We start from the raw sequence: 24,204 nt of genomic DNA on the forward strand, positions 1-24,204 counted from the left end.
ATCAACTTATTTCTTGGCGTTTTGTTATTTTTTGTGGCGCCTGAAATCAACTAGGGCGGAAAGCCCTAAGGCTGGGGCTGGTTACTATATAACATTTTAGGTAGATAGGTATTTTGTGACATAATTATTATTCTCAATGTATTCAGGAAAGTATGCACGCAGAGTTGAACTATCCTTGCGGAAGAATGCGGAAAATCTATACAAATAAAAATGTTAAACATTTTGAATACAAATTGTGAAATAGTAATGGAGTGAGACAACTGAGACAGTCAGGGATATTTTTCCAGATACCATTGAAGAAATTCATACTTAAGTACATATTGATGATACATAATGATAACGAGGAAACTTTATAATATTCACGTTTGTGTGCCTTTTCACCACTTAAATAACTTAGTCATTTTTTTTATAAAAATTTTGAATACAAATTGTGAAAGATCGCACATGATAAAATAGTAGTAGAGTGAGACATCTGAGACAGTCAAGGATATTTTTCCAGATATTGAAGAAATTCATACTGAATTACATATAATGATAACGATGAAACTTTATAATATTCACGTTTGTGTGCCTTTTCACCACTTACATAATAACTTAAAGTCATTTTTTTAATAAAAATGTAATTTTAAATTTATTTATATTTCTCAATAAACCAATAAGATATATGTATAAAATGTGTGTTTTATTACTAATATTAGTCGGATTTACTATGAAAATATTATAATATTACTCCGTACATAGATAAGTGAATTCCTTTTTTTTAACCAATTAAGTTTTAATGAAAAAAATAGTTAGAATACTTCTAGGATAGATATTTGAAATCCAATTACATGTACTTTGACTTGTTGCTCACAAAAAACCATACGTATAATTAGGGGAATGTGGGGAATTTTTAAACTTTGTATTTTCTGTATCTCAAAAATGACAATTTCTGACTTATCTGACTTCACATCCCGACTCACGAATAATTATACTACTGGGATGGTCCAAATTTGTTTAATTACTACCTATTGGTAGTTTAATTTATTTTGAAATTCAAATGTATTTATTTTACATTATCATGAATATGACAAATTATAAATTCAAAGCGTTCGCGACATGACATTAAGTAAGTGTTGACAAATTTTCTAATAAAAATACGGGGTTATGTGAGTAAATAATACGATCATAAATTACGAAAAATAAAAGTACATGGAAGCACACAGAGTGAACTAGGTTGATAGACCCTATCTTAAAAACTTATAAAACAAGTCCACCTAATTTCACCTTGCAAAAGTGGAATATATCAATTTCCGACGCGAATTGAATAAACATACTTATTGCCCTCCCAATTAGCATTACTAATGGCGGGTTAGTTCTGCATTTTTTTAAAGGCCCGCTTTCATTTAATCTTGTGATAGAGACGGGTATCTTTCCAGAAATGTGGAAGATGTCAAAGGTTACTCCAATCCATAAGAGTGGTACCAAGTCATCAGTGGAGAACTACAGGCCGGTAGCTGTTCTCTCGGCACCCAAAAAAAAACTTGAGATGATCATGCATAACATGATTTCTCCAAAAATTGAGTCATTTGTAATGCATGAGCAGCATGGATTTAGAGTAGGCCGATCAACGGAAACTGACCTGATGGTGTTTGTAGATTATGTGTCGTCAGCACTAGATAGAGGCCCTAGGTTGACTGTTCCTACAATGACTTCTCAAAAGCGTTTGACAGAGTTGATCACGACATCTCTCCAACTAAGTTATTCGGGAGCTATTTTAGGAATCGTCAACAATACGTATCGTACGGCGTCTATCAGTCACTTATTGATACATGTTGTCACATATTGTCACATATTTAATACATTTTCTGGTATCCCTCAGGGCTCAAACTTTATAAATGTTTACAATCTTTATAAATGACATAGCAATGGTCATTAAAAATACTTTGTTTTTGTTGTTCGTTGATGACTTGACACGCTTCATGCAAGTTGTCACCTTGGACGATTGTCGTCAACTCCAACATGATATAGATAATATTATATTAGATTGAGCCAGGCGTAACAAACTAGACTTCAATATTGAAAAATGAAATAGTTTATCGTTTACCAGATGCTCGAGTAGTATTATTTTTCCCATATTCTATGCGTGGCAGAGTTCTTTCGTGAATACCATTCTAAGTGATCGTGGCATTACGTTTGACAGTGGGCTATCATTTTGTGGCCATATAGCTATCATTTGTAAAAAGGCGCTACAAATGTTGGGCTTCGTCTTGCGTACTTCCCGGTTCTTTTCGGATGTTATTGTATTAAAAATCCTTTAGTCGAGTAGGTCGATTGTTTGGGCCCCGCATCAGTTGAAATATGACATTATGGTGGAGCGAGTTCAAAAGAAATTTGTGAGACTCCTTTATTTGAGGGTATATGGATACTATCCGTGGCTTTATCCAATTGGCTTTCTCTTAGTTATGCTTACATACTGTAGTTTAAATACTAGAAGATATCAATATTTGGCAACGAATTATTTTTACCTATAGTTGGTGTAAATGAGAACTCTGCCATTATTAGTGGCTTTGACTTGTGTGTCCCTGATAACAATCTTAGAATTCGGGAGCATCAGTTGTTTCTTCTTACAAGGTGCAGAACTAACCTGCCATTGGTGATGCCAATTGGGAGGGCAATAACTCTGTTCAACCAAATCGCTTCGGATGTTGATATATTCCACCTACGTTAGGATGAGTATAGGTGGGCAATGTTTTACAGATTCTTAAAAATAAATAGGGTCTACATAGCTCACTTGGTGTGCTTCCATGTTTTATAATTTATATTTATTATAATTTTTGTACCCTTTTACAAGCACACAGTTTCCACACGAATAGTCACAATATTTAATCAGGCATCTAAGAATGATTAATAATAATCTAGAAAGTAATCGAAAAAGCTCTACGTAGTGTGGAGGTTGCCGATCTATGGATTAGAAGCGCGAGCTTTCGGAAAGTTATTCTGTTTGCCCTTAAATATTCTTCCGCCTTCATAGAATGCGGTCGCGCTCTTTCAATCCGGGCTCTTGATTTAAATTAACTTTGCAAGATGATATTGACGACCGTACCTCTAACTAAAATTTCCCTTATTTAAGTTTAGTTAAGTTTTAGTTAAGGCATATTTTTTTTAAATTGTCGAATTGGTTTTGAATATCTTCATTAAGTAAAATACCTTTTATTATTTGTTTAGTAAACAGTGACGAAAATAATTATTCATATGCATACTAACTCTCAGTACGATATTAATCCATTGTGGCAAATATGCACTTCAGATTGTAATAACTAATTAATACGCGAACTAGTAAACCTCATCGCAGGTTGAATACTTTAATCTGCGAAGCACGGATACGGCGAAGAAAGAGGTCTGAGAGGGAAAAAACTTAATTCGAGCAAAGCTCTTGACAAAGATCAATTTTTCAATTAGTTTATTTACTTACTATTTACAAATTATTGGTAACTTTTAATGGATTGTTTGATAGAATATTTTTTATCCAATAGGTACCTATCTCTTTATTTTAAAAATTGTGTCTAAATAATAAATACCTACCAGACGTAAAAATAACCAAGCATTTTAAAATGTTGCTGCTTTTAAGAAATCTTGTGGAAAATCAAAGGCGGAGTCAATATGTTTATGTAGTGATTTTTGCATGTGTTTTTATTACAGGTAAGCTTTTAAAATTCAATATTCTAATTACTGTAATAGCTCCTAAGACCAACACACTGGGTAAGCCAGTTCCTGACCGGCCATGGCAACTTCGCAGCCAAGTTGCATAGTTTTAGTTTGATAGGACATGGAGCGGAATACAAATGCGGTCAAGACCATCAAGACGCTGAACACGTCCGCTGGAACTGCCCGTTAATGGGATCTGACCGAGCGGAGCTGTTTGCCAGGGTCCGTCCACACACAGGCCCGATTGGCCACGCCGACTTGATGTCAACCAAGGCCAACTTTGAGGCATTTGAAAAATTTGCTGCGTCATGTGGAGGACGGAATAATTCCGATCCCTCCTTAGATTCGTCACATTCAACTCCTGACTCCTCTGTTTCGGCAGTTTCAGTACACGGGTACAAAGCACACTTCATGTCATTAAAGATAAATGACGGCAGAGCAAGTCAAGATTCTTTTTATTTTCTAAAACTCTTTCTGTAAGCACTAAGATGCATGGTTGCTACATCAGTCCCGTGCAGCATCGCTTCGGGACAAGGAAGTATGGCCCTAAAATCTTTTCATTCTGACACGTTTATAAGCGTCATGGAAGGCGGCCGTGCAGAAACCGCGGCTGCATATACATGGCGGGTGGAGATGGGGAAACTCAAATCAAGCTCACATCCCTTCTTTAGCGAATTTACTTTATCGTTCCTATTTTATGAAAAACTATTTCTTTACAGAAAAAAAACAGAAAACAAGACAGTGCTTGATTTATTATTTAATGTTGTTATATTTAAGATGGACCCAACTTTCCTTGCATTAAAATACTAAAGTAAAATGGTTAACTACTTACTGATATTGTGATGTAGTTACGTGATATTTTATTTTTTAAATTGTTACTTCACGTAATATGATCATTTGTAAATTTATAATAAGCTTAATCGATAAATTTCTCATTAGTAGAATCTAATTTACATAAATACATAAAAAGTTCAGATTCTACTAATGAGAAATTTATCGATTAAGCTTATCAAGCTCAATTATTCTTCTTCTTATCAAAAGCTTATCATAAATAAACTGTAAACGAAGAAATGAAATGCAATCGAAAATGTTAGGAAAGTAATCATCAGATACTTCATATCAATCTTTAATTTCAATAGTTTGGGTTGATAAATGAAAAAGCTAGGAAAATTATATTACTATTTTGACATTACCAATTATTTTTTGTAATTTATATTTTAGACATTTCAGATGTTTTCGCGATGGCTTTTTGGTTGAGTCAAATGACAATAGATAGATGCTGGGGTTTACAACTACGGGATCCCGGTCGAAATATTTAGATTGAAAATAGTGGAATCCCTAGATTTTGAAATTGATTTTTTAATATAGTTATCGTATTAAGTTTTCTGACAGTTTCTAAATTAAACAAAAAAATATTAAAATATATTGCAATCAGCGAATTACGTTCGTACGATTTAATATGTAAAAAAATGTTATATTGAAAATTTATATTACGGATTGTGCTTTAAAAATTTGTAAACAAGTCTAATTTAACGAACTATTTATTTTCTCGAGAGCAACACGTTTTTTACATATCGATAAAACTTCTATCTTAGGTAGGTACCTATTTAATTATTGTAAAAATGTCTCTAAATGTAATCATTTTCTATTAATTTTCGATAGAGTCATGTTTTCATAAGTCCCCGGACTGTAAATTCTACGATTTTTTTTAGTTTTGAGGTTTCGTAAATTAAAAAAGATACTTATATTATTACTAGTTACTTAATCCGTATTCGGTAGGTAGTTAAATAGGTTGTAACCGATCACAGTAGAACTCAATGTGTATTCTGTATATGTACTAGGCAGTATATTATGTAGGTACAATATATTGTGTGCATAGGTACAAGTTCTGCATTACGTAAAAGGCGCATTATAGTTATTGTCCCGGACGCTAAAATACCTTGATAGTCTCTGCATTATAAGGGAGACTTTTTCTTCAAAACAAGCGAATTCTTTGCGAAATACAAGTGGTGGTAAGATTAAATAGGTATTATGCTATATTAAGTAAACTTGGTAACTTTAACTAAATTAAATAAACAGACTGAGGGCATATTGGCAGTAAGTAGGTAGGTACTTACCACTTACAAGTTTACGGCTAACAAAATAACAATTTTCTGGAAAAACAAAATTTGACTATTGTTCTTATTTGAAAAGGTTAAAGCCAAAAGGGATTTAAATAAATAAAATAATAAAGGCAACTGGAAATAATATTTCAAATAATTACGAAAATATGAGTTGGTTCTATAATATTTCATAATCGTGTTAATGATTATTGCTTTAATATCTTGGATGGATATCATTGTGAAAGTAAACTATAGATTTTCACAGCTTTTAGGCAGTCCAAAACGCCACAATTTTATTTCGTGGCTTTAAATATTTAATGTTGATAATCCTTAAAATTTACAACTGATATTTCAGGTTTTAGTTATTTTTGATGATGTGATTCCCAACATTTTCGTGTCATGCCACACTGATTAAGTATATACTTTTTTTAAACTTCCTTATAATTAACATAAGTATTAATCATTTTAAAAAACAAGTGAAATAATTACAGGAAAAAAAGAACCTTTATATACCACGTTTTTAAATTTTCTGTTGAATCATATAAACTTGACAATTTCATGTATTAATTAATATTTTTATTGTACTTTATAGAAATACTGAGTACATATAGAATACTGAAATGTCATTTTGACATTTCATATTGATTTCCATAGTAACGCACGTATGTATTAATAATTTAGTTGCTAGGACCCCCTTAGCAACCAATAATAGTGTTTTACTTTTAACGATTTTTTTCCGAAACATACAAAACAGAATTAACTGAAAATGAATTCAATTCTGCTTAAAGATGGCCAAAAGTATTAAAAGAATGCATTGTCGTCGTGTTCTGATATATTCTAAAAGTTTCAAATGTCTAGCTAGTCGGGAAGTTAGTTAAAAATCTTCAATCGCCCAATACAAATCTTGGACAAGAAAAAATTTGTACTGGACACACAAAAAAAGATCTGTACCGGACAAACAAGAATACGAGCTAATAAAAACGTTGTAAAATTAATCTAAGAATGTGTAAAGAATAACGAAAAAAGAGTTATAAGATGAACGTCTAATCAGATTAATTACGTAGGTATCTACGTGTTTTTATTTTTCAGTACCAGGAGTCAAAGGCGACGTTCACGAAAACAGATTATCTCGATGGCTGATGACAGCTTATGATGCTGGAGTACGGCCAGCTACTGATGATGAACGAGCACTTCCAGTCACCTTTTTAGTATCTCTGCATTATATTATCGATGTGGTGAGTTTCAAAAAATCCTCATTTATAATGGCTATCTTAATTAAATTATCTCACACAAATCTTGCTTTAGAATGAAATGTGTAGATAAAAAGACATTTACGCTCAAATTACATTGGCAGATTCTCATGCCGACCGTCAGCCACAATCGGTTTCATGACAAAACTGAACAAGACAAAACAGAACACGACAAAACAGAACAGTGACAAAACAGAACAACGATAAATATAACTATGACCTTTCAGGAAAAATATAAATTTAATATTGAAATTGTCTTATCTCTATTATGTTGATAGATTTTTAATAGCAGAGATTTTCAATACGCCATAATAAATCAAATAATATACCTAATTTCTGCATTACTAATCGCTAGAAAGCCTCAAATAAACTTAATTCGGTGTTGCCGGCAAGCTTAGGATGGGTTTGGGTCGAAATCCCGAAGGCTGAAATCCTGAATGCTGAAATCCCGATTTCCCGGAATCCTGAAGGCCGAAATCCCGAAAAATAATTAAGAGATAAAACAAATGCTTTTTTGTCTCTCCTGTAAAAAATTGCGCAATCGCAACACTTATCTTGAATTGTGCAAATTTTACAAAATGTACGATTTTTTCGTCTCTCTTGTAAAATATGCGCAAGTTTTTTTTTCGCATGAGAGACAAAAACCCATTATTTCTACAAAAAAATGTTTTGTTTCCCTTGTAAATTTGCGCAATTTAAAATAAGTGTTCCGATTGCGCAATTTTAGCTAGTGCTCATACAGTTCGCCTTTAAGTTATAAAAAAGTATGAGACACTTAGTAATCGAGTGGTAATAGTCGTGCATGATTATCAAAATCAAACAGATAAATTGAGGTATTTACGCCAAATAGCCAACATGCAGTGATTACATTATACAATTTTATATACTCTATATATATATAAAAAAATGCATTATCTTCAAAATAACGGCATTGTAAAAGAAATGAAAGTATGTATTATACCTTGATGATTTCACTTAAAAAATGATTTTTTTTAAATATTAAATATTTATATATAAGTATATGTATTTCGTTTAAAATTTAATTAATAAATAGATTCTACAACAATTAATGATTCATTTTTCCCCTGGATGTTCTGTTTTGTCATGTTCTATTTTGTCATGTTCTGTTTTGTCATGTTCTGTTTTGTCTTGTTCTGTATTGTCCGGTCACCATTAAATCAAGCGTCAAACTATAAGAGTAAACAATACGAGTAGATAGTTGAACCGTTCCGCGCAATTTATATACATATTATTTTAAAGTCGACGATTGCTCATGACGATCCTTAAAAGAACATTTACGAGAAATAATTTTTATTAATTTTTTCATCTAATGGGATTTTCCTCCATTGAATAAACAAAACGTATTATTTGTACTGCAAAATCTAAATGTATGAAAAATAAGACTACCTATCATGTCAATTAAAATCCATTCTAATGAAAAAACTATGACTCTATCCAAACTACCTCAGTACTACATAAAGTAACTACCGTACAACTTTTTATGATTTTTTTGAAAAAAAAACTTAGACTTATTTCTATTAGATTAGGACGCCGAGCGACCTGCAAGGTCTAGCGAGTCAGCTGGCTTTCGCCAGCTGCTTCTGCTAGTATATTTTAATGTTTAATAATGTAAAGTATATATTTTAATATTTGTATACAGAATAGCCGTTGCCAATAATTGCCATAATGTTTTTGCGCGATCGATTTATCTCATATCACATTATTATTTTATAATCCTTGTATTTTGATCAAAATCGTGAAAAACAGGCGTTGCATGTTTTCATAATATTGCATCTAGTGACAGGAAAAGTACATTTTAATATGAAACCTCTTTTAAATACAGTTTTATTATATTTTTATTTATTTATTAAAGTCAACCAACAGGACCAACCACAGAAGCATTCAATATTAATGAATGTAAGATACACGATAAATGAATAAGTGATCCAATGATTAATACAGGAAGATCATTAAATCAAATAGTTAATATAGTTACTAAAACTCGTATACAGTGGAGGAGGAAATTAAAAATGAGTAGGTACTAAAAAATACTATGAAAGTAGATCACAAGAGAAAAAAAATACAATTGACAATATGGTAAGTGTGTACCATTGGAGCAACTAATTTTGAAAGAGTCAAGAGAACAAAATAGTTCCACTCGACCAGTATGATGATTCACAGTTCTGTAGTGTTGAGCCACCGGACAAAAGTATCAGAGATGAGTGATTGTGTAGTTACATTTTTTATCTGGATCTGACCCGTCTCTTGTGGAGATATTTTTCACTTGCCTAAGATCTTAGTCCATACTTTGGGTCCAAACATCCATTAAAAATAACTTGAGATTTTTTTCTCAGACCCAGAACTCGAATCTGGGACCCACTACATTATAAGCCTGACGCGCAGTCGCTCGGCCATTGTGGGCGATGTGGGAAATAGACTATACAAATACAATGTGAATTCAATTAAAATTCTAATTGTTCTAGGATGAAAAAAATCAGATATTGACATCAAATTGTTGGATAGCACAAAGATGGACTGATCATAATCTGCAGTGGAACTCTTCAGAATTCGGTGGCATAGAGAACATACGGATACCATATCAGCGAGTTTGGAGACCGGACATTATACTATACAATAAGTATGAACTTTATAATTATAATAATTACACACACGAACGTATGTATGAAGTAGCATATTAATTGTAATAAATTGCTTCGTTTCTAGTATACTAGTATCGAGTATCATAATATTGGTGCATATTTTACACATTTTCTTTCAATTTATGTTTCGAGTTTGTATTACAATCTTTTTTTATAAAGTTCATAAGGTACATCAATTATAAAATTTTAGAAAATGTAGAATTATGTAATTTTATAAAGAAATATAAGTAACTAGAATTTATGTTAATTAATACTGTCAAAGTACTAAAAAGTAAAACTTAAAAGTAGTGAACCTACATAATTCGGAACCCCCAGAAATCTCCCAATTTGAAATTTCGTGGAAGTCAGATCTAAAATTTCAAAATATTTATTTCATGATTATTTTTATATTAAGTAACCATATTGGACATACAGTAAACCCAGTCGACAAAACATGTTTTCTTGATTAAAATTTTATATTAGGAATGAGTGAATGCAAACATTGCAAATTCTACTTGGTCCATATTGTTACCTCAGTAGGTGAGTATCAAATTGAATCATTTTCACAGGTAAGTATTCCAAGCTTGTTACAAAATAATTTATGGCAGATATTTAAAATGAAGAAATGTTTTCTTTAGCTTCCCTTTCAAATTAGTGTTGGAGATATTAAAAGATATTGATTAAATTAATATTGTCCATTTATTGTCCACTTTATAACATAATAATCACGTAACACTTACTATACTAATATAAAGTTAGAATAGGTATTACAATAATAATTATGAGTGTTACTGGTTTGAAGTCCAACGAAAGAGTAATTTTTATGTCTTGACTGGCAGGAATTTGCGATATTGAAACAAACCAAAAACAATATTGAACATAACACATAGTAAAACAATGAATTTATTGTTTCCAGCCATTGACGAAGATTATCAATAACGTCGATTCACTTACAGTTATGTAATTTAAGTTTATATAACAATATTTAAACATGGATAATATTAAAACGTTCTATGAAGAGATGGGTATGTAGGGGCACATAGACCCCGCCCATATTTCAATGTATTTGTGTGATAAAAATGGTAAAGTTAGGACCTTAGACCCTTCAGACATTAGGCTTGGCATATAGATTGTATTGAAGTAAAAAACTTTTATATAATTTTAAGGCTTTTAGATCTAATAGACTTTCAACCCTTCAATTTATAATTTCTTTTATTTTGTTAACTGTCAATTCATGGTGGAACTGCATTGTATTGTTGTTTTTATTTGATAAAACGCATTTTTTTTTGTAGTACTTATTCCACTTTTAATCAATAGATTAGGACCGGTTTCGTCCGCCTCAGAGGGACATTTTCAACTGCTGTTGCAACAATAACTACATGTAATGTGTAATGTTGACTTCCTCTTTTCAGTGCCGATCCACAATATCCTACATCTGTGATCAACACAAATGTGATCGTCTCACATACCGGTGTTGTCACTTGGCCAAGTAACGGCATCTACAAATCATCGTGTGACATTAATGTAAAATTCTTCCCATTTGATATTCAAATGTGTACCCAACAATGGGCGTCATGGACATACGACGGCGGTCAGGTAAGAAAATACCATGAAGAAAATTGTTTATTCTACAGTAATTTATACATTTAAATCGATTGCTTTATTGATTTCTCAGATGCTTAAATTGATTTTTGGTGACATGAAAATATTAAAGGCTATTCCTTTTCATAAATGGCTGTAAAATCAGGAATGCTTGTAGTATGTAACCGGGATCGTATTATATTATTTATAAAAAAACATTTTTAACAATATAAATATAATGTTTTGTTTTATTAAAGGTAGACCTTTTGCACGAATCAGACCAAGCCGACACGAGCAATTACCATGTGAACGGTGAATTCGATCTTGTGAGCTTCGACGGCAAGAAACGTGTTCACCATTATTCCAGCCGCTCCGAATCATATCCGGACATTATTTACGTCATAAAATTGCGCCGCAGGCCATTGTTCTACGTTTTTAATTTGATTCTTCCCTGTATACTCATCAACGGAATAGGTAAGATAATATAATATTTTTTTTTTTTTTGTCGTGTTGTTTCCATAAGTGGAGTATTATAGATCTTTTGATCGTTCCCCCTAATATTTCCATGATATAAACGTCTATACCAGTGATGGCAAACCTATGGCACGCGTGCAACTAGTGGCACGCGAGATGATTTTTCATCGCACGCGAATGCTTTATGTTGAAGAGAAAACAAATTAGGTATAATAATTTAAGTAACAATTAAGTAATTGAGCAAGTAATAATTGAATAACAAATAGGTAAGTATATAGGTACCTATTCTATAATATTAAAATGACTTAGTCATGGGTATTTTTTCGCGTGTTGTTCTGCTTCTGCTAAAGATGGCTTAATAGCCCTAACAAAAACAATTCAATATCGTAGAATACCTATAACAATACAAAAGATATTTATTATTTGTTTTCAGCTCTGCTAGCATTCTATGTACCATCAGAGTCAGGCGAAAAAGTGACTTTAGGCATCAGTGCTTTACTTTCTATGACAGTATTCCTGATGTCTATTCGAGAAACTCTGCCCCCTACTGAAACTATGCCACTGATAAGTTAGTAAATATTTTGATTGTTTTATTATTTAAACTTATATTTTTAGTTGACTTAAAATCTACTGATTGTTATACAGTTAATTAGTAGCATGACGTATTAGTTCAGCTGGTTATTATAATTAAAATTATTATAAATATTGTATTGGTGTAATAATTTAAATTATAAATAATAATAATGTACTTCCACTTTTTTGGTTTTGTAAAACTTTTGAATTATTGTCTTTAAGATTCTTAATATATATCCCACTCATCTCATTCTATACACAAGACTGCTATCGGCGGCTATCGAGGGTAGTTTATCATATTTATGCATTGAGATAATAAATACCCTATAAAATAGTATTGGTGTAATAATTTTAATTAAAGACTATATATAAGTACCTACTTAAACTGTCAAAAAGTGCTATGTTTTAACAGCGCCTCTCTTGACTGTGTTATCTTTTAGAACGAGCTAGACAGTTTAGACGGCAAATTTATTGTAACAATTATAATACCTGTGGGTCTATTCTATGCTTATCGACCGCTAAAGTGATAAAGTGAAAAATATTATCAAACTTAGGGTAGGTTTGTATCAAAATATTAGCACTTATTGTAACAATTACACGAAGCCGGTTTTTATTGTTGCAATAAGTGCTATATTTTAACAGCACCTATCTTGCTGCTGTTAAAATATCGCACTTATTGCAACAATAAAAACCGGCTTCGTGTAATTGTTACAATAAGTGCTAATATTTTGATACAAACCTACCCTAAGTTTGATACTATTTATCAATTTAGTGTTCGATAAGTATAGAATAGACCCACTGAATACATAAATATGATAAACTTTAGGTATCTACCCAAGCGGATTGTTATTTTTTTATGAACGAAAGACTAATTTATCATAATTATTATAATATAGTACGATATCCACAATTTTCTTAGAAAAAGTTCTATCAAATTCTTTCAATCTATGCCAGGGTTCGCAAACCTTTTTACACACGGGTGCCAAAATTAACTTTCTGACGTGCTAAGCAGTTATGGGGAAAATGGTTTTTAAAAATTATATTAAAAAAATGATGATGTTCTAGATATCACTCACAGAATATAGCACACGCGTAGGTTATCATTTTTTTCAATAACGCCATACATTTCGGTCCACCAATTTTGAATCTGTCTGTCAGAATTACTAAATAAATGTATAAAGTTGCAAGAAGGTGCAAGAAGATAATTATTTTGGTATTTTATGTTCCCAATCTGATATTAAGTATTGCGTTAATACTTTGGACGCGGAAGACGCACACGGTGCGTAATGACCAGGCGGCCGATCGATGTAATTAACGTGCATTTTAAAGGTGGCAATTAAAATCTCATTATCTATTCAGCAGCGAAAGCGTTAATTGACGAAAAACCAATAAATGATGGTTAGGTCTTTGTTCACTTCCTTTATTAAAAAAAAATAAATATATATAAGCTAAATTATTTTGATAATAAATCGGCATTTGAAGCTAACATCTTTTGGACACAGTGTGTATTTAGTTGAGTCTAATGTTATTATCCAATATAAACTCCTATTCCTATAATATACAGTCGAATAAAGTAGAAAATATATGTGTAAAATAAATGCTATTTTGAAATTGTAAAAAATATTATGTATTATTATGCAGTAAAAGCTTTATCAACATTCATAAAAGGTAAATATATATTATATATATATATCACCTAGGACAAATTCAAATACATACTAATCTGAGTAAAACTGCAAATAATTTTTAATGTGAGTCTGCATTATAATGTACACAACTCATCTATCTGTTCTGTTCCAGGTGTTTACTATTTTGTTAGTATTTGTCTGGTGTCGTTCGCCACCGCACTGTCAGTTGTCACACTGAACCTGTATTACAGGTAGGTCAACTTCTTGTTAGGATAATTAGTTTTGTACGTAAAATTATCTCTCAATTTACCATCCTATCTATACTATCACATTATTGCTAGATTTTGTTAACAGTTTTCTTATTATATTATAATTTTTAAATTTATATTAATTTAATTTAATTTAATTTACAAACTACAAATTTAAAGCGTTCACGACATGAAAGAAGTGTTAACAATATTTAAATAAAAATACAAACCCATATTACGTGAATAAAACAAAATAAAAAAGTACATGGAAGGAGACCGAGTGAACTAAATGGACAGTAGGTATCTTACAAACCTAAAACCATAAAACGTGGGTGAAATATATCAATATCCAAAGCGACGGTTATTACTAGGCTTAGGAATCTTAGGTATTTACATTTTTTTTGAGCGGTTTGTTTCAGACAATTTTGAACCATTTAAGCCCTATTTGTTAGCATCCATTTTTAAATATTTTTGGATAATTACGTATTTTTACATAAACACAAAATGTCAATTTCAAAACCCAAAAATTTCAACACTATTTCAATAGCAAAAGAAATAATGGGAAACCGTTCCATAAAAAATGAATAATTGGCATTCATTACTTCAAATTATGGTCATCTGGTAAACACAATTGAAATCTTAGAATCATTTACAAAGTCACTAGTGAGCAAATTAATATTTTAAACAATACTGCTGCTAAAATAAGAAATATTCATGGATCAATTGGAATGAAAATAAGTACAAAATTAAATAGTGTTAAATTAAATACTGGACTTCAAGTGCTGCAGAATATTAAAGCTGTTTTGGAAAATCCAATCCAGATGCCTCAGATGTTTCATTTTTTTTCTACTTCATTTACATACGCAATAATAACATCTGTAGAAGTGGAAAGAAGTTTTTCCATGTACAAAAATTTGCTAAGATCAAATCGTCAAAGATTCACTTTCGAATATCTACATATTTTAGGTACCTAACCTCTTATTCATTCTTTAGCACCTAAAAATCCTAGTCTAGTTATTACCTTCCCAATTGGCATTAATAATGATATGTCAATTCTGCACCTTATGAAAGTATTATTTAACGAATGATTTCTAAGATAATTATCCGAGACAACGAGACAGACGAGTGTCACCATAAACATCCTACTCATCTGATTCTGGTATTTGAAGAATTAAAACATTTCTAGTTTCACATTGGAGGATTTCGTACGTTCGTAATTAATTATTACATTGTTCTATATCTAATTTCTCAATTCTGGATCATTTTCCTCATCCAGTGTAAAAGAGATATTCAAATACATAGAAAGCAGACGACATAATTAAGTTATCAAGAAGTATCGAGAAAATACGCGCCTTGTTTCAAAACCCCCTAAAACGGCTTTCGAACAATTTTGAGTTAGCTAATAATGTATTTAGATAAATATTTTTGTTTACTATAAGATGACTAAGGATGTAGCTTTTTAGAAGCCAAAAACCGTCAATATTTATGATCAAAAATTAGCGTTCATTTTAAAGCCAGTTAAAATTGTCAGCGACACGGATTTCAATATGACTGCCCGAACAAAATCAAAGCGACTTGGTGTGGATCGACTTTTTAATGGAGGCTGAACTAAAAGATGTAAAATTTAATAATTTTTATTATTTAAAGTAAATATATCAAGGAAAAGCCTTCATATTGCAATGGACCGAGAGCGGATGAGATATGCTAAATAGCTCATTTTTCGATGCACTAATGCATGGTTTCCCAAACTTTTTCTGCAATGGAACGCAAACCCGGAAATTTTAACGGAACACTTAATTTATTTTGTAGGTTATTTATTTGCGCAGCTAACCATTCTGACAATTATGGCACTGTCGTTAAACTGACAAGACTTGATAGCCGGTAAGTTAAAAACAATATACCCCAAATTTTTCATGCTCACAGTGCGAGAAATGATGTCCTCCGTCTGTACCTAGATCATGGCCCCCACATCCCGAAGCGCGCCCCCAGGCCAGTATTTTTGGCGGACCCCTTACTTATCGCTAAGGTTAAAGGCAATGTGACAATCTAAATTAAATTTGCATATTCCAAATGGTGTTCGAGGTAAAATGAAGGGTATTTTTAGCGATTTTTTGTATTTTCAATGCACCTAATTTTATGTACCAAACATCAACAATAATAAAAAAAATTGTAAGTATGGCAAAACCACATATTAATAAATGTCAGTATGTTTGTAGTGAAACAGCGCCGCAGGCGATATTTTTTTACTATTAGTGCATGTTTATGATGTGTGTTTATCTGAATTGACTAGTCGATCTCTCACGCCGAGCCACCCATAAGCCCAGGACCCCAGGCTAGAGACCTGTCAGCCCATTCCCTTGTGGGAGCCATGACCTATCTAGATACTTGACGTCATAAACATCAGTGGGGATTGATCATCACTCGCCTTTCAATATGAAGTAGATTCTTTAATTATCTTAGTTTTACTTATTTTACTTCTACTTAGTAGATATCTTTAATATGTTGCAGTGTATAAAATCTTTCCATATGGTCGCGGAACACCTATTTAAGTTCGGCGGAACATAGTTTGGGAAACCCTGCACTAATGCATGACTTCAAATTAATGGTTATAATTGACTGTCCAATTTGTTGTCACATTGTGGTAATACTCTATTTATATTCTTTCCAAAAGGGGGGAATGCGGGACATCAGTACCGGAACCGATTCGAGATTTGATACTGTGCAAGTTGGCTCGGCTAATGTTCATTAGCTTCGAGGGGACCGCACAGGATAAAAACAAAACTCAGGTGAGGGAAGAGTTATACGATAAACTTCATGACTTTTTATCGCACGATTAAGTCGTTGTATGTAAAAACAAACTGACCGGTGGTCGATAGATTATACTCGAGGATTCGCAAACCTGCATTCCTTCACGGCGAAAGATCCCGTAAAATAAAATTTAATATCGTGAACGTCAACGTCAACGTCAACGTACATGTTGAGATATTGTGCTAGTACCTACTTAGTGCTGTTCTGACAGAAACTTAAATGCGTCGGTAATAAGTTCAGAAAGCTATTATAACATTATTATTAACAGTGTTGCAATCATCTTATGTTATAATAAACAGTAGAACCAACAATAATTCAATAACATTTTACAACTATCGATGAAAAAGCTCTGTTTGATTATTATTATATTTATTCAATTTATTTATTTAAGAAAACAAAACATTGTGGACATAACAAATCAAAATTTAGGACCTTCACAACATGACACTTACATTATAACAAATATTACTCTCACGAGAGAGACAAAGCAAATAATAATAATAAAAAACAAACAATTTTATAAAATAAAATCAAGTTTCAAAAACAAAATGCTAAGTACCTACATCATTGAAAATGTCTATGTCTTTAGGGAGCGCATTTACTCGTCTTGCACCCCTCGCTACATTAACCTATAAGTCCCAGGCCTATAATGTCGTGAGTCCCGGATTCTAATCTCGGAGCTGGCAAATTCAATGTGTGTTTGGACCCAGAGTATGTACCTACCTAATAAGTTGAGCAAGTGGCTAACATACATTTCTCGTAAATAAATCTGTTAATGCAACTTTAAATCTATGTAGGCCCGTTTGATCTGTTAATGATCGGACGTGGTTTAATATAGAGTAGATACTATATTCTTTTTAAGATTATCTAATAGGTATGTTGCTGAGGCTTTTCAAAAATATCTATTTTCTATTAATAAAATTAATGCTACTTTATCTAAAGACTATAATTGTCCCTATGTACGAACTTTTTATGTCTATTAAAAAATAATATTGGTCGATGGTTTCTAAAATGTGGTTCAACCGGGTTTCTGACAGGGACTTCTTTTCCTGGACAATCCATGAAAAACCGGGACGATTATTGTCAATCCTGGTTTTCACACTGTATTCATATTAAATGTGTACGCAAATAATATAGTTATATAATTATATATAATCAGCCATATATAATATTGCACAAGTGTGTGTGCCTAGGGCATGGCCCCCACATCCTGAAGCGGGCCCCCAGGCTAGGATCTTTGGTGGGCCCCCCTACCCATCGCTAAGGATAAAGGCTGTGTAACGCTCCACAGTAGCGTTTTACAAATGGTGTACGCGGTAGAATTAATTTGCATATTTTTAGTGTTTTTTTTTTTAATATTTTAATACATCCATTTGAATTATGGAGTTGTCGAGTATCGATACACAAATAAAAATTTTATCGTATAAATACACAATTTTAAATAATAACATTAGTGAAGGAAAATAGCACCGCAGGCGACTTTTTTTTACTATTATAGAGAATTTTTGATGAGTATTTATATCACTTATCTGGTCGACTCGCCATGCCGGGCCGTTCCTGAGTCCGGGCCTCCAGCCTAGAGCCCTGTCAGCCCCCCCTTTGTGGGGGCCATGACCTAGGGTGAAATTCTCATTCAAATTTTAATATCGAACTAATATGTAATGTGTTAATTTAGTTTTAGTCATGTATTACGCTTATGGCGTATATTTATCGGTACAGTTTAGCTAATATAAATGGAAGTAGTGGAGATTTCTTGTGTTTAATGGAGACGGAATGTTTTGTAAAATAATTATTATCTACTATTATGTCAGTTAACTATTTGTATGAAGACGGTAGTAGGTTAAAATGTGGAAAACACAAAAAGGTTTTTCAAAATCAGGTTATAAGGAATATGGGTTGGTATTGTAATACTCCTAGTTTAAAAAAAGTAACACAATATAATCGTGGCAAATAGGTATCAAACACAATATTATTTTTACAAATTAGTACCTACCTAGTTTGAACTCAAAAAGAAAGTTTTACTAAATAGGTATATCGCCACTATTTATAATGGCAAATGGTTTTATCCATCTGGAACGATATTTTTCAAGAAATTAAACAACGTTTTGAAACAAGATATTTCAAATCAAAATTTATGCTAAATAAAATATGAGAATAATTACCACTCCTTTTCAATGCATTAACGATTTTTTCGTAATTATATAGAGGTTGGCATTTCATGTAATATGTATTTAAATAACTCACTTTGGTAAACGTGACAGTTGCAGCTGTATGTTTATTCAATGTATCTTGGAAGAAATAAAAAAAAACGAAATCAGCATTTATAACCATTTGCCGTCACAGTACTGATAATAAAACCTTAATATAATATATTCTAAAATGCGCATATTGATATAGTAGTTCGAAAAAGTGTACCTACTACGGATATTAGCTAACGTATCGAATGTTCCTTTATTCTAAATTATTAGACCTTTTATAAATATGTTACATGTAAATTATACGTATTACATTTCACCGTAGAACAGTTTGCCGTGAGTTTTCATATCGGAAAGAGATGACCATTTTATACTATACGCAACGCCCGTTAACCTATGCCACGGGTGCCAGTAGGTGGCACGCGAAAGGATTTTTGGTGGCACGCCGCGAAAATGACGATTTATTAAAATTTCCGTAATATTATGTGATGATATACCTACTGGCGACCGTCACTCCCAGACAGGTTTCATTGTTATGAAAAAAGTCGCATTCGCTCTTTTAAGTGTTTTCGGTACAACGTACTACTGTGAGAAAAAATTCTCAATTATGAAATATATTATAAACCCGTATCGAAATCGTTTAACTGAAGAAAATTCGTAAATGTGCATAACATTTAAAACTATAAACCAAATATTGAGGTGTCTTCCAAAATTGAACCTCAAGGGAGTCACTAATGTTTAAATATTGTAATAATTTTATGATGTTTTTATGTAGCGTGTATTATTATAGTCAAATAAAATGATCTTATAATAGATTTATTAGTTTTATTTCAGTGGCACGCTGAGTGTCCAGTACTTTGAATTACCTGTTTAGTGGCACGCCAATGCATTTGGGTTGCCGACCGTTGGCTACTATACGGTTATCTCTGAATTTGGCAAAATTCATGAATTCAAGAACTTCAGAGAATTCATGAATTCAAAACTTATATTATCTACCTCACTCCTGTTGTATTGTATGCAAAATAATTAATTAGGTATCTGCTTGTTAATTATTCGTACCTACTACTTTTCTGCGTCTTTGTTATTTACTGTACAATAATTTAACTAATGTGCAATTTTATATTAATTAGAGTATTTACCGTGTGCATTTAATATAAATAATTAATTTATCCAGGTGAAACCTCAAACTGGAAGCCGGCTGGATAGTGATGGGACGTGGGTTATGGATTTAGAAGGAGTGGCGCCTTCATATATTTCCCACAAATTTATTATAAGACAGGGCTCCAACAATATTGACGGTAAAACAGTTATGGTGCTTTCTTAATTCATTAGTGTGATAGAGCGAGTGAATGAAGAGAGGTGAAATATTGCACGTTTGTAAGGTTACGCATCTCAGTAAAGGATATATTTATTATTTGATGTTGCGTGAGCGATCTGCCAAGAGTTTCTCTTAAATGGACGATTTTACTCAACTTTAAAATGTGTATTTTTTTTTTAAATTGGCTGGAGGTATAGTTTATTTTTATTTTATTTTAAAAAAATTGCTACTCGCATTATTTTACGCCTACAGTGGCAAACAAAATACTTACAAAAAAAATACGTTAATAATTTATTTTAGTCTGATAAATCACGTAAGAACACTGCTTTAATGTCATCCAAATCCCCTGTTTATGGTCCACCTACAGTGGCGCGTTTATTGACGTAGAGTCCCGACGCAGAGGCTCGAATCCTGAGATCCTGTATACTCTGGTAAGTATACATATTGTTTTTTAATTTGAATACGCGTCAGAGTATGGACCTAATAGTATGAGCGGCTGACATCCATTTCTCGTAAAAACAAAATCTGTTAATACAAACCTCCACTCCGTGGGAGCCCATATGATCTTATTAGGATCTCAGACACATGCAAATTTTTATAGATATTGGTATAATTTAATAGTTGTATGACTAGTTTGAATTGTTTAGTAGCCCATTTTTTAATTTTCTGACGAATTGGTTGCGACATTTGCGTCAAAGAAAATCGCCGCTGCTTTACATTTTATAGTGTTTGCTTTTTAAAGATCGATCAAGTTTGATATGTTCTTGGCAATCCACTCAACCCACACACCATGCAACACTAGATATTCTCAATACTCAAGCCTATTTATTTTCACCTGTGTACTTTGTTTATGATAATAATAATATGTCGATCAACTTAGGACATTTCTTTAGGTAACGGGTTAATTTTAAGAGAAGAAATCATTAATATTGAATTTGTTTGAATAGTAACAACGCATTATTTTAGACTTTTAAAACAATGTTAAACGCGCAGTTGTTAATGTTCCCAGAGTACAATGACCGAGTGACGTGCGCGCAGGGCGTCCGACGCCTGGCCGACGCCGCCGATCGCGCGGAAAAGCGACGCGTCCTGACGGACCGGCGGCAGCGAGCCGCGCAGGAATGGCGACAAGTGGCGATGGTGCTAGACCGGGCGCTTTTGGCCATATTCCTCGTAGCGACAATCTTCACAACAGCGTCGATTTTGTGTGGCTCCCAACCACCCGACGAACCAGTACAAGTGTAACGATCGTGACCACACTGAAATTCTGTCATCTTTTGAGGGAGTCACTTGAGACACTGAGCCACTACTACTACACTAAAATATGTAAATACAACCTCCACCTTGTGGAGGCCCAAGGGGGGGGGGGGCAAGGAGGAGAATGTAAATTAGTCCCATAGGCTCTTTTTCTTCTTCATACATACGGTATATTTGTACAGTTTCTCCTAGTTTTTATTAAATTGGAGGCATAACGGCGGTAACCGTTGAACGTGTCATCAGCGACTGGCGGATTGGAAGTGACTAACAGCGATCATGCTGGACATGTGCGCCTAGTATGCTAAGACATTACTCAAATATTATCGGCTGTGCTATCCGCTTGGTCTAGCTAGACTCTAGAGAGCTACAATATTTATGCCGAATTCTACTGAAAAAAAAAATGATTTTTTGACTTACACTACCACCGACTAGTGGGTGTAGTCGTTCTTTTCGCCGAGTGTTTATAGTCGATTTTTGATTTTTTAATGTTGAGGTTCCAAAATATTAGTTGAAAATGGATAAAAAAAGTATTAGTGCATTTAACTTATACACAAACCTACTCAACACAACACAGCCTAATTTATCGTTTATCGGTCTTTTGTCTATTGCACTCGGTGTACCTACACCATGGCCCCCACGTCCTGAAACGGGCCCTCAGGATAGGATATTTGACGGGCCACAAACTACCGCTAAGATTAAAGGCAGTGTAAAATACTACATTATCGTTTTTCAAATTGTGTTTTAGTTCAAATTAAGGGTACTTATATAGTGAATTATTCGCGATTTTTAATACATCTACTTTAATAATGGAGCTGTCAAGTATCGACACATCATATTCAGAAAATATATTGCACAATCATATAATCTAAAATGTTCATGGCCATAAAGCGCTATGTTCAAACAAAATGTTCATAGCGCCGCAAGCGACTTTTTTTACTATTAAAGCTAATTTATAATGTGTGTTTATCTCACTTATCTGGTCAATCCGACACGCCGGGCCCCCCACAGCCCGGGCCCCCAGGCTAGAGCCCTCCCCAGCTAGACTACACCAGCTAGAGACCTACACCACTCCGGAATTCGGGTGGACACCGAGATTTTTTTGACAGTTCCATTAAGGATTGGGTTTCTAAAAAACCCGACATTAGTGTTTCGAAAATATTATGTTAGAAATAATTAAAATCATTTTTTGAAGTGTTTTTATTTGTCTAAGCCCAAAGGTCTAGTTTATTGGCTTTCAATATCAATGTTTAAAATCATTCTGATAATTTTCATGTTTGGGGGGTACCAGGGCCCCTTGCTCCCCCCCCTAGGTGCGCCACTGGTGCAGCGAGACATCTGAGACAGTCAGGGATGTTTTTCCAGATACCATTGAAGAAATTCATATTGAAGTACCTACATAGAATGAGAACTAGGAAACTTTATAATATTCACGTCTGTGTGCCTTTTCACCAGTCAATTTTTATTTTATAAAAATGCTAATATTAAACTTATATATTTTTTTCAATAAATCAATAATATATACTTATGCATAAAATGTGTGTTTTATTGCTAATATTAGTCAGATTTACTATGGAAAAATTATAATAATACTCCATGCATAGTTTTTGCTGTCTCTCAAAATTACATTTTCTGACTTATTTGACTTCATATCCCGACCCACAAATTATTCTACTGGGATGGTGTAAGTTTGTTTAGTTACTACCTACCAGTTGGTGGTTTAATTTATTTTGAAATTCAAATTTATTTATTTTACATTATAATGAACATGACAAATTATAAATTCAAAGCGTTCACGATATAAAATAAAGTGTTTAAATTTTTTCAAATAAAAATACAGGATAATGTGAGTAAATAATAAAATAAGCGAAATAAAAATACACAGAGTGACCTAGGTTGATAGACCCTATCTTAAAAACTCATAAAACAACGTCCAACTAATTTCACCTTAATCAATATCCGAAGCGATTTGATTAAACATAGGTATTGCCCTCCCAATTGGCATTACTAATGGCAGGTTAGTTCTGCACCTTGGGACAACAAATAGCGGATGCGCTCGATTCCTAAGATAATTATCTGAGACACACGTCAAGCCAATACCACCAAGAATGGCAAAGTTTCCATCTACAGTATGTAAGCATACCTACGAGAAAGTCAGTCGGATAGAGCCACGAATAATATACATACAGGCGAAAGTAAAGAAGTCTCAAAAATTTCTTCTTGACCCTCTCCACCGTTAGGCCGTACTTCAACTGATGCGGGGGCCAAACAATAGAGTCACTCTCAAGTCTGTTTCTAACGAAGGAGTTATAGAGAATTTTTAGTACCGTAACATCCGAAAAGACTCGGGAAATACGTACGCAAGGCAAAGCCCAACATTTTTAGCGCCCTTTTAAAAATAGTATCTATATGACCACGAAACGTCAGTTTGTTGTCAAACGTAATGC

General features: G+C 33.0%; 1 protein-coding gene across 1 annotated transcript; it reads left to right on the plus strand.

Annotated features, from left to right (window-relative positions):
• The first annotated feature begins 6,886 nt into the window (after positions 1–6,886).
• On the plus strand, positions 6,887–21,748 carry LOC147072423 (neuronal acetylcholine receptor subunit alpha-10-like). Its single transcript, XM_085947316.1, has 9 exons — positions 6,887–7,024; positions 9,523–9,677; positions 11,091–11,274; positions 11,517–11,733; positions 12,167–12,301; positions 14,107–14,185; positions 16,854–16,968; positions 20,360–20,483; positions 21,513–21,748. Exons 1-9 carry the CDS (start codon positions 6,929–6,931, stop codon positions 21,746–21,748), a joined length of 1,341 nt encoding a protein of 446 aa, XP_085803442.1. The 5' UTR covers positions 6,887–6,928.
• The last annotated feature ends 2,456 nt before the right edge of the window (positions 21,749–24,204 follow it).

This window comes from Rhyacophila brunnea, unplaced genomic scaffold (genome assembly GCF_057557595.1).
Source record: "Rhyacophila brunnea isolate RB1 unplaced genomic scaffold, BYU_Rbru_1.0 scaffold_2, whole genome shotgun sequence".
NCBI lineage: Eukaryota > Metazoa > Arthropoda > Insecta > Trichoptera > Rhyacophilidae > Rhyacophila > Rhyacophila brunnea.

What these genes read in the sequence shown, in the direction of transcription:
- LOC147072423 (XM_085947316.1), top strand. Translation starts at nt 6,929, where the DNA reads ATGACAGCTTATGATGCTGGAGTACGGCCAGCTACTGATGATGAACGA. An exon ending in TGAAACTATGCCACTGATAA is followed by an intron (nt 12,302 to 14,106) that starts GTTAGTAAATAT and finishes GTTCTGTTCCAG; the next exon opens with GTGTTTACTATTTTGTTAGT. An exon ending in ACACTGAACCTGTATTACAG is followed by an intron (nt 14,186 to 16,853) that starts GTAGGTCAACTT and finishes TCTTTCCAAAAG; the next exon opens with GGGGGAATGCGGGACATCAG.